This window comes from Ammodytes marinus, assembly GCF_949987685.1.
Source record: "Ammodytes marinus genome assembly, chromosome: 19".
Lineage (NCBI taxonomy): Eukaryota > Metazoa > Chordata > Actinopteri > Uranoscopiformes > Ammodytidae > Ammodytes > Ammodytes marinus.
The window spans coordinates 16,922,377-16,934,951 of NC_137223.1; the positions used below are offsets into that span (position 1 = coordinate 16,922,377).

Consider the following 12,575-nt stretch of genomic DNA (forward strand, 5'->3'; position numbering starts at 1 on the left):
CAGGCAGTCAGAACAACAGACTGCTTTCAGAAACAAAATTAGCCTATATGTTGTGCATTGCTGCAAACATTGTCTTAATTTTCATCTCTGGGATAATTTAGTCCCAGTGTCTTGGCCCGAGCAAACAGGTGATACTCATATTGGACTATCATGGAAAATTAATTGGAATTGAGGCAAGAATTCATGCAAAAGGGGCCCAAACCAAGTACTGAGTACATATCATTATCAATGATTATACTTTATATAGGGCCGACATTTCTGTATTTAAAATCCCTTTTTTATTGATTTTTATGTAATATTAAAATATTCAGAGATTTTGAATGAGGGGTTTTCATAAACTGTAAGCCATAATAAATACAATTATAACAAATGAAGGCTTGAAATATCTCATTTAGCATGTAATGAGTCTATATAATATTTTAGTTTCACCTTTTAAGTTGAATTACTGAAATAAATGAACTTTTGCATGATATTCTAATTTTTCGAGTTTCGCCTGTACATATGTCTTCGAGTGTAATGAACGATACATAATTGCACCACAACCACAAGACCCTTTGAACACAAATCAGAAACCAAGTTTAATTAAAGTGTCTTTATTCATCTAGTGAACTACAGGGCCCAAATACCCCATTATTTCTACTGCCACATGATCAAACAGAGACGTCAGGGATGAAAAGATGACACTGTAAACTGAGTAACAGTTTCACCCCAGGGATTTCATCATAATAGTTTAGAAAGAACATCAGATGTGAAGTCCATATCATGTATAAGTTATACATGATATGGACTTCACATCTGATGTTAACACTGTAATTTTCCTTCCATTACATTCATGACAAAAAAAAAAGTACTGACAATACAATACAAGCCATTACACACACACACTATATCCCAAACACACAGAATCCGGACACTGGACAATATAAAATACGATATACATTGAGGACAAGAACTTCAACCATCGTTTCAGTTTTAATGTGGTGTAACAGAGAATAGGAGTGTTTTTGTTCTCATTTAGCATTTGTTTTGTTTATCTACTTGTCAACTATCTACACACTGCTAAAGCTACAGAACCACAGAGGATAGTGCTGGAAGACATTTACTGTTGCTGCTTTCAATGCTGATTACAATCCCTGATCCATTTATTTTCTACGGCCCGGGGTTAAAAAAAAAAAAAAAAAAAAAGAGACATCCGATTAAACAACAGTCCAAGAAAATGATCAACCATTGCACTCAGTCATCCAGGGCATGAAAAGGAGAAAAAGGTACAGAATACAACAAACCCATGAAGAAATTCAAAGTACCATTCATTGCCTCAGTCCAGTTCATTGCCCCCCCTCTTCTCTGAATGACGTATAATTTTCATTTATGCGTTTGTGCAACAGCATTGTGTCTAGGATGTTAACATCACCAACTAATAATCTCCAGTGTTAATATTTCTCAACAGGAAAAGGACATTCAACCTTTTTTCCTCCTAATTCCGTCCCTCTGCTCCTTCTTAAGGCATATGAGAAGTCACTGAAGGTAAAGCTGGATGTGCTGGCATTTTAGCTTAGCGTCCCATTGTTGGCATGGTAACAGCGGGGCTGGTCACAGTCGCATCCTCTGCCTTCCACTGCGACGTCACAGTCTTGATCTGAGTGTAGAACTGGATGCCCTGGTAGTAAAGAGACAACTGCTGTGTCAGCAAGCCAGTACGAGTTTATTCAATATATTGATGTACAACTCAACAAGTCGCGTTAGTCATTTACCTGCTTGCCATAGAAGTTGGTGTCTCCTCTGAACGAGCCTCTGGAGCCAGTGAAGGAGAACATAGGGAGGGGGACGGGGATAGGCACATTCACACCGATCTGTAGAAAAAGCAAACACCCAAATTAGAAATCATACATAACTACTGCAGGTCTACAAATACACCAAGGATCAAAGTATGACTTGTTTCTTTTGGTTTGGCTTATCATTCTCAAACCTGGAAGGAAACATTATGCTAAAAAAGCCGGTGTGAAAGAACAATATAATGCATTTACATCCGTTACGAAATACTGAGTAAAAAAGTACTATTTCTTCTTTCTTATAAATTTAAATTTTAAAAGAGGATAGGTTGACATTTCCCCCCATATAAGTCCTAAAATATTAACTATTTTTGTTTGCAGTAATCATTATTTCAGTTCATAACGGCAATTAAAAAAAATCTCTTCCTATGTCTCCCTCAATGTAAATGGACATCACTACTATATTTCCAAAGTGCTTTACATAGTTTGCCTCTCATTCACCCAGTCACACCATTTAGGGTTCAGTGTCTTGCCCACAGATACTTCAAAACGTGGCAAAAGGGGGTCAATTTGAGCCTTTGCAAATTGTTTTAAGAAAGACTAGAACATTTTTGGACCCACCCTTCAATATCACTAAAAAGTAGCGGCTCCAGTTGAAAAGGATGAACTGAATTTGGATGAATCACTTTTATAATTCCTTTGAGCCGTTAAGTCCCTTCAATAAATATCTTCCAACAAACCACTAGTTATCATTCAAATCTCTCACCTGGCCAACGTCCACCTCATGAGTGTATTTGCGCGCTGTGGCTCCATTAGTGGTGAAGATGGCGGTGCCGTTACCATAGGGGTTGCTGTTGATTAAAGAAATGGCTTCGTCGAGAGTCTCAGCCTCCAGGACGACGAGCACTGGTCCGAAGATCTCCTCTTTGTAACACGTCATGCTTGGCTGGAAAGCACAGTATTTAATGTCACCTACCACTAAAACTCCAGGAGGCATTATTAACAGCACATAAAGACCATGTCATTTCAGAGTTTATGATGCTATATCAATACAAGTAAAAGACAATAGTAAAAGTCCTTGATGTGCATTTAGTAACACATAAAGCTACTTTCTATTTTAATATGTTCCAGGTCTAACACTCGGCTAATACCATGAAACCTTGATGGGCTAACATTATGGATCACGTTTTATTTTAAGTCTGTTACTGTGACAGCCAAGTTGTCTGAACAGGAAAATCCGTCCCAAGGCCCCATACATCATAGAGTGGAAGACTCTTAGGCTGAGGAGTAAAAGCATTTCATCAGCTTTCTTAACTCTTGAAATGATCTGCTCATAGTAGAGCTGTGAAGCTGTTCCAACCTGTGCTCAACAGATGGACAATATCTTTTTTTTTTACTTACCCTTAGTGATAGACGTTTTTTGTTTGTTACTAAAATGTTTGCAATTTTTTTTAAATACATTTGAGTCTCAAAATTAAATGTAAGCCTTTTCTCTGAAACATACAAAACTGGCACTAGACTGATTCGGACAAAAAGCGTATAACATGACCGCCTCTTTCTCCAGCCAAAGCTCACCGTAACATTGCTCAGAATGGTGGGTCCTACAAAGTTTCCATTTTCATATCCTTTAACGTTGACATTTCTCCCATCCAGCATCAGCTTGGCACCTTCATCCACCCCACTCTGGATCAGAGATTCCACCCTGGCTCTGGCTTCAGGAGAGATCAGGGGACCCACATCTGCCCCAGGCTGGTCGCCTTTAGGGGACACACAGTTAACATTTCCCTTAATGAGATGCATGGATCATGATGTAACATTTATATTAAAATGCATGAGAATGTATACTATTTGAAACTGGAGTTACCTGCGTTAACGCGCAGTGTTTTGGAGCGCGCCACCAGCTCTGGGAGCCATTCACGAGACTCTCCTACAAAAATAGCGGTGGAAAGCGCCATGCAGCGCTGGCCTGCCGCTCCAAAGGCAGCACCCACCAGCTGGTTGAGGGTGTTCTCTTTGTTGGCATCAGGCATCACCACACCATGGTTCTTGGCACCCTGTAATGGAAAAATGTGGGACACGTCTCTTTAGAGTTTTCTGTATTTTACTGTAGCACATAAAGTAACACATATCAATGATTGACAGCTAACCACTGAGCTGGTGTCTTGGTAACAGTATCAGTCAATACTATGCAACAGCATTTATTATGTGGGTTTAAGATAGAGAGACTAATAATCCCTCGTGTAGAGAGGTATATTTAGTCTAATTGGTGTTCATTTGAGTACAGTGAGTTCTGGTTTACCATGTTGGACTGCACTCTCTTGCCGTTCTTAGATCCCCGCTCGTAGATGTGCTCTCCAGCTGGGTTGGAGCCCACAAAGCTGATGGCTTTGATGGCCGGATGATCACAGATGAAGTTCACCGCTATACAAAAGATACAAACAGGTACTGTGAATCCTCTCTTCTTCCTCTATGCTGCACCTTAAGGCACAATACAAGAGCACAAAGGCCTCGAATACAGAGATTCAAATCCTTTTTGCCTAAGCCATTTCTGATTTATCTACAGATATAGGCTGCACATTTTATGGAAATTTTCCATCTACATATTGCCATGGGGTTATGTGATTAGTGTTGGAGTCATCTTTGAACCTTTTTTTATTGCTTATTATACACACAAAGATGCTTCGGAATGAAAGTAGGAGACACACACACACACACACACACACACACACACACACACACACACAAACCTGCGTGCTGGCCGTGGATGATGTTGACTGTACCATCTGGTGCACCGGCATCCTGGAGCATCTTGGCTAGGAGCATGGTACACCCTGGGACCCGTTCAGATGGCTTCATCAGGTAGGTGTTGCCACATACCATGCCCATGGGAAACATCCACAGAGGAATCATGGCGGGGAAGTTAAAGGGGGCGATGCCGGCACACACTCCGATGGGCAGGCGGTAGGTGTAAGTGTCCATGTCCTTGGCGATGGATGGCAAGGTCTCCCCCAGCATGAGAGATGTGATGCTGCAGGCATGCTCAACCACCTCTGGGGGGAAGCAAGGATGAAGAAACCAAATTTAAAAAAGGTGACGAGAACATGAAATACACAATCAGTTAATGGATGCATTTCTGAAAATTGTAAAGGATATATCAGTTATTTAAGATGAAGGTGTTTTCATGTTTACACATAATGCAGTTTGTACTTCATGCTCTTGTGTAAGTATTAAAAGAAAATGCTAATTGATTTATTTTCCCTGCTAGTGCAAATAACTGCAAGAACTATCGGTCTCAGTAATGTTAGAAATCTGTAATGTTGGCAGCACATATGCAGGTGTGGCCATCTTTCAGTTTATACATTAAATGTTAGCATGCAATAATGACTTGGGCATCTCAAAACTGGGAGCTGTACCGAGTATGATAATTACTTTGGGAGCACCTTCTTGTAAAAACTAAATATATCTTACTTTATAACTGCGCATAGCTCTGTTAATCTCTCAACATGGCTTGACATTGTTGATGAAAGTGTGCCGAAGTGAACAAATGCACCTCAATGAGAGGGAGACTGCATAATTATCTTTAAATACCAGGCCACTAAAAGCAGAGCCTGCCAACTTTCTTAGATAAAAAAGTCACACTTTAACATCAGGACTTAACAATGTGAAGCATTTTTCCTTAACTGTTGATATGTTATAATTGGACACTTTGAAAGCATCTTTATTCCACCATTATTTATTAAAAAGTGAAGGTCGCTTTGGCCGGGGTGTCTGGTTTAGTGGTTACACGCAAATAATTGACGTCCACCGCCACTTACAGCAGTTCAACCCTGGCACTGGCATTAAGCGTTGCCAGAGAAACAGAGTTTTCATCAGGAGATACAAATACCATAGACAACAGCTTTAAACAGTGGAATTTGATCCCTCTCATATATACATACATATATACACACACATATACACACATATACATATATATATATACATATATATACACATATATATATATATATATATATATATATATATATATATATATATATTAGGGCTGTCAAATTAACGCGTTAATTTCGATTAATTAATCACAGAAAAATTAACGTGATTAAAAAAATTAACACAGATTAATCGCACTTCTATAATGCCCTTTGACCCGGTGCAAAAGTGGTGCGCAGCTGCACCGAGCTGCACCTGTAGCTTGCATACACAGCCCGCACGGGTGAAAAGTAAAGAGAGAAGCTGGGGGAAAGGGCGGGGCCGAGGGCTCTATGGACGGTTTATGGGATGCTTCGGGCAATTAAGCATGAAGGTAGGAAGACATCTTACTTTATTCTCCGCAGTGTCTGTGCATTATTGATTTAGTGGGTGCAACAATGTAGGTTCAAAAGTATCTCTCAATCTTTCCGTGTGTCTCAATTTTGTTTGCTAGCTGTCTCGTCTCCCGCGTAAACGGACACCCGCCCCGTGTGTGTCAATATTTTTGCCTATGAGTACGACGATGGTGAATGAATCGGCATAGGCATCTGTGGCAGTGCAGTGCCACACACACGCACGCACGCACACACACGCACACGGAGGTTTGTGTGCTTAACTTACGGAGTCCTCTGAATACATCTCCCTCTGCATCAGCAAGAGTTTTGCCCTGCTCCAAGGTTATACTTCTAGCCAGTTCTTTCTGAAATATAATGGGGAAAAAAAGATTATTGGTAGGAAAACAACAAAAAGATGTACAAATTAGGGGTGTGCAGTAGCCTATACTACGAAGCGAGATTAAGGGCTGAGCGAGGTCTGTTGAGTCTAAAGCGGTCTAAAGCCAGAGTTTTCAGTATCACGAAAGGTGGCTCTCTTTCTACCTGGCTAGATCACCTTGGTAACAGAGGCTGCACGGCTAACCTGCCCAGACCAGTTTTTGTTCCAGAGTTTGAGTTTAAATTCGGCTCTTAGAGCGCCGCCCTTTAAGGAAACTACACCTTTTGAAATCCCGCGGAGGCGCGGACCTGACTATATTGTCTGAGCGATACTTCTCACTGAGTAGGCCTAAACTAGTTAAATCAGTAAACTTATTGATCAGTAAGTTAATGAATGAAACAAAGCCGTGACATAAGGCTTACATTAGAGTGAACTGTAACATTGCGCTGCGGCTTTTTGCCACATGCATAGTTATTGTGCAGAAAATGTAAAATAGCGTATGCAGCGCCACTCTATGCTCTCACCTCAAATGATTTTACCTGGCGATCTACACACACTGGCTCTTAATGAAGCGTTCTATAAAATCACAGGTTGCAATGCAACATTATTTCACTGTAGGCTTCTTTTTTTTCATCAGTTGCGATTACAGTTGGGACGTGACAAGTGACAGCTGTCACAGTTCGGACATCGCTGCAGACTCGCAGGTTAAGCTTCTCACAGTAGATTCATATTTGTCCGGAAAATACAGACTAGCCTACAGGTTTTGTATCTAGGCTATTTATTTTAATGGTATTTATAAGATGCAAATAAAGGGCTATTAGCCTAAATCAAAACTAACGTGATTTTCCACACAAGCTATGCTATTCATTAGGGGACATTGTCAGACTTAAATCAGATTCTTAAGTGTAGGATTATCAACTAGGCTAAATGGTGTACTGTTTAAATCCGAGTTCAACCTTTTATTGCTTTATAATGTCACGTTACGCACTGCGAGAACGATCTGTAAAATAAATTAATGAATTCAGTAGCCCAATTTTCTGACAACATTCCACTCTCTCCTTATTTGCAGTAAGAGTTTTTTTCGGCTCTCTGTTTCCTGCTGTTCTGTGATAATTCAGACTGATAAACTCTTCCTCTTGAGTGAAGTCAGCGAAGTCAGCCGCTCGCAATCAGTCCGTTAGTGTAAAGTTAGCGGCAGCAGAGTCAAATGACAGCCAAACGCCCCCTCTCATGGGGACGCGCACAGAGCCTGAAGCTGAAACCCTCGTTCAACATAAGAGGTTGATAACTGCCTTCGTGATACCGGTTAGCTCTGAGCGAGGGTATGTGTTATGTTGAACCAGATCAAAAAAAGAGAGCTGGGCTCTGTTGAGTTTGCTTTGTAGTATACCCCTCTGGTGTACATATGTAACCGTTTAGTAAATCATAACCGTTTAGGAAAAATCAATGAACGAAAACCGTTTAAAAAAAAAAATCTTGGGGGCGCCCTTAGCTCAGTTGGTAGGGCGTCCCCCCCATGGGCCTCGGCCAGCAGCGGACTCGGGTTCAATTCCAGCCCACGGTCGTTCTCTGCATGTCACTCCCCTCTCTGCCCCATTTCAACTCTGTCTCTACACTATCAATAAAGCATAAAAATGCCCAAAAGATATCTGAAAAAAAAAAAAATCAAAAATCAAATTTTATTTTTTTCAAAGTTTTTAAATATGTTCTGGAGACACTCATCTATTGATTTTACATCACTAATAAACTAATTGGGGAGGATAAAAGCTAGTCTGCCGAGTCTGTCTGTCCCTCGGCGTGTGAGTATCGGGGGGCGCACACACACACACACAGTCGCCGTGCTCGGGCTCGAGTCACAGCCACGGACGAGTGATGAAAGATAACCTAAAGATTAAAGTTACCCGGTTGACGTGAACTAAGCGCGAAAGTAGCCCAAACTTTATAACACCTGTTCAACCTGTATAAACGTGGACATGTAGAAAGCGATAGGCTATATTAAATCAGGGAATTAATTAAGGACGATAATGACGGCGAACACATGACAGGCAAACGTGTGTGTGTGTACCATGGACCTATTATAAGAGGTGTGTAAACGAGCGAAGTTCATGTCAACTGTGTGTTTACAGGCGAACAAACGCGTATGTGTGTGCGGCGCGCGCACGCCTACAAGACCGTGAGCGCACGAGGACAATGACGTCACGGTTAACCGTGTACATCAAAAAAATTCCGTTGTGTACACGGTTAGACATTTTTTTAAACGTTCACACCCCTAGTACACATACAGTCTATTTCCTTTCTCTCTTAGTTGTTATCTTAAAATGGAAACCGGTTGAATTGTGACAAATCTCCCTAATAATAATAATAATACATTTTATTTATAATGCACTTTATATTCAAGAATCTCAAAGTGCTTCAGAGAAAAAAAATAGTAAAAGGTTTAGCTAAATGCTCTTTACAATGTTATCCTTGATGATCTGCTGGTAGCGCAGGAAGACCTGCTGCCTGCTGAGGATGGAGGTCTCGGCCCAGGCTGGGTAGGCTCTGGAGCAGGAGTCCACCGCGGCCAGCATCTCCTCCTGGGTGGCTATGGGAACACGTGTCACCACTTCATTAGTGGCCTGAAGAGAAGGAGAAAGCCCACATAAGACATATTGACTGAGAGCAGGGGAGGCCATTCTTACAGTATGAACATTCCTTCATTCCTTCATTCGTAATCAAATGTTTTTCTATCCTTTACAGGTTTGACATACTCATGTGATGGAAGTATCTAGCTTTTAAATAATCCCAATGGTTTTACAATTGAAAACATTTTAAACTGGTAAATTAAGAATTCTCAACATCTCCCCTTCAATAAACTGATTATTTTCAGCCAGCTCATAGTAGAAGTCTTGTTACTGTATGGCATTGAATACATTTAGTCTCAAATACTTACAGGATTGTGAAGGTCAAGCCATTCAGAGGTGTTGGAGTCAACAAACTTGCCATCAATGAACAGCTTGGTGGTGGGCTAAAGGGTTAAAGAAGCACATGATCAGAACAAAGTTCATTAAGGACTTCTACCCATCATCACACCATTCAACACTAACTTTTCAGGTTCAGAACAATCTGCAATAGTGAGTACTAACTTCAAATGCTTTAGATTTAAACACCCCTTTTTGGATTTAGGTCTCCTCACACAGTCCTCACTTTAAGGTTTAAGTGGAGTTCTATCCTGACATTCTGAAAAAGTGTGAAACCTAGCACATAGAAATATCCCAGACCAAATAACTTCCAGTCAAAAAAAGAAAATGAAATGCCACAACTTAAAACTCTGGCGTAGAGCCCGACTGATTAATCAACCAATACAATATTCTGCACCTGTCAAAACAGCTGGAAGTCATTGCATAAGTCATTCAGAGACCCTTCCGAGGGGTTAGGTTTAGGATTGGCCAAAAGTAAAACATGGGTCAGGCACATGATTACAGTCAACCACTAAAAACAACATATGTGGTTGATACGGATGAAACATCAGATAAAGGATTAAGAAAAAAGGCAGCTTCATATGAATTTGGGTTAAACATGCAGCCTATGAGGATCTGTTCTCCATTGAAATAGCCTGAGACAAGGACACAGCGTCCATGTTGGAGGTCATTTTGTAACAGTCCCTTTATACATGGTTTGCCCGCCAGGAAACATTAACCCTCTGAGGTCTATTCACGCGCGTGCGGGCATATCTTTATTAATAGATAAAGAAGATATGGCTGAAAAATAAAATTAAAACATCTCAAACTAGAGGTCCTCCTGTTTCCAGGGAATGTTCTTGTGATACTGTCAGTCCCTTACAGGCTTAGAAAACACTTTGAGAAGCAAGACCCAGAAGCTCCCCAGCTACCACTTAGCTTGTAAATAGTGCATAGAGTATATACATAGTGTGAAAGTAGTTTGTTATTATTGTTTTTATATTTACTTAATGGTTTGTTTGAAAAATGTTTTGTGATGCTTCCTCTTTTATTAGTATACATCCCATGAATCATCATATGTGGTTCAAAGTCTTCATTCAGTCTAATTTCCTAATGTTTTTTGAAAGTAGAGACAACATTTCTACCAAAAAGCGTCTGGACCAAATTTTATATTAGTCATGTTTTGTGCACTCCCCTACTGCATTTTTTAAGCTAAGGCTTAGGAGAAGCAATTTCAAGAGCCAAAACAACTCAACAGGATGACTAAAGGTTCTTCTTTCACACAAATGTCCAGGTTTTTCAAAAATCATAATACATTTTTCAGCATTTAAGCCAATTATTTATATACACAATGGTCTAGGACATAAGTAGACCTCAGAAAACAAAGGCCTAATGTGTTCTGAACATTTCCATATAAAACACTTTGGTATAATTTATCTTCTTGCACATTTGAAATAGGTATTCATAGAAGTATGTAAAATCGGAGAAAATACCCCTAGACCTCAGAGGGTTAAGAATGTTTATTTTTTCAAACAACTTTAAAATGCCCCACTTGCTTCGTATCTTCATCTCATCAAATATAAGGGGTAAGATAACCTGATGGCCAACATACCTTTTCCATATTTATTACATTATGAAATACTGATATTGCAATCAACAACCCAGTTTCATTAATATAATTGTTTTGTTGTTGTATAATTCTTTTTATTTTGGTTTTAACTACAAGCAAACACACAAAACATGAACAGACACGACATAAGAATGAAGAAAAAGTTAAAAAAAAGAAGAGGACACGTTTGTATTTGTTTCATTAATATTCTTAAAGATGATGGGGGTGACTTCTATCTGTAGTCCCATTGGACATCAACATTGAACAATATTTAACAACTTTGCAAACATTTCTAAAAACATGGCGTTGTTTGTATTCATGGGGCCCATAACATAATTCACATGGAGATGGAAGTGTGTGTGTGTGTGTGTGTGTGTGTGTGTGTGTGTGTGTGTGTGTGTGTGTGTGTGTGTGTGTGTGTGTGGAGACTTCTCAAACTAACAAAACAAGAGTCTATGCTGGACACATGACATTCATTCATTGCAGTTATAAAAGCTGTCCCGTGGAAGCTCTTACCACTGAGGAGGAGTAACAGCGGCCCAGCTGGAGGGGGACCTGTAAGAAATAAAACACCAGAGCATTGATTTAGTCAACCTCTATTTATAATAATTGTCCAAGGTCTAGTGAATGAGAGCCAATGTCACTCCTGTGCACGCAATGCAAATGAAACCTACACTGACTTATCCAACTTGATTTGCACACATTAAACGTTTGCCCTGCAAAAAAGGAGCAGGACAGTTTGTGCAGCATGCGTGGTGTTAGACAACGACTTCGTTAGCTATCAGCTCAGGTTGTTAGCTATTTTGAGTTGCATTCGCGTCGAACAAAAGCAACTAGAGCACGAATTTATTTTACCTTCTTGGTCGAAAGGGAGCGGAGGAGAATTGCTGCCATTTGTGGGAAGTTAGGGTATTATAATTCCTGCTCAGAAAAGCCCTTCGACCGACCCACAAAACACTGGAGTGCAAAGAGAACTTCAGCTTGCAGTAGTGACGCGGAGAGGACACAGCGCTGCGCTTTAAAACGATCTACAAATAATTTCCGGTTATAACTTGAGCGACTGACACCAGCGCACGTGGTTTGTAGATCTGAGAAAGCAGCGCGCAACGGTATTCGCTGTTTCCGTTCGTTGTGGGCGGGGCAGACCCGATTTAAAAGCCAATCACCGCGCCCAATTTGCAAGCCGCCCTAATTTAGAAGAAACTGATTGGCTTGTTTCGATAAACACAGATGTGAAAATTAAAATAAACTCCATTGGAAACTTTGAATATTTCAAACGCTCGACACTTCCCGTGGAAAACACACTTTCTAATATTTTATGACCTAAAAAATATATTTTTATTTTATTTTTATTTATTTTTCGGGGTACACACAAGTCAATAGTCACAGTGACAGTTTCCATGGCAACATGCTTGCAGGCAACATGGATTTCCTTCGGTGGAGTTGTCATGATGTTGCAAGGTGGATTGAGTCTTTAGGGTTTCCACAGTACAAAGTAGGTTACCACACAACTGACTGAGCAGAGATAACGTTCACTGTCACAGGATACGTCAGCTTCCAGATGATATCATGTCT

General features: G+C 40.3%; 1 protein-coding gene across 1 annotated transcript; it reads right to left on the minus strand.

Annotated features, from left to right (window-relative positions):
- Window positions 1-589: 589 nt before the first annotated feature.
- Window positions 590-11,975, minus strand: LOC307266210 (methylmalonate-semialdehyde/malonate-semialdehyde dehydrogenase [acylating], mitochondrial-like). Its single transcript, XM_080048185.1, has 12 exons — window positions 11,856-11,975; window positions 11,517-11,555; window positions 9,385-9,459; window positions 8,909-9,070; window positions 6,360-6,438; window positions 4,517-4,819; window positions 4,069-4,190; window positions 3,634-3,823; window positions 3,345-3,526; window positions 2,536-2,715; window positions 1,752-1,850; window positions 590-1,657 (listed from the first exon to the last, which is right to left on the minus strand). Exons 1-12 carry the CDS (start codon window positions 11,892-11,894, stop codon window positions 1,553-1,555), a joined length of 1,575 nt encoding a protein of 524 aa, XP_079904311.1. The 5' UTR covers window positions 11,895-11,975; the 3' UTR covers window positions 590-1,552.
- Between the last annotated feature and the right edge of the window lie 600 nt (window positions 11,976-12,575).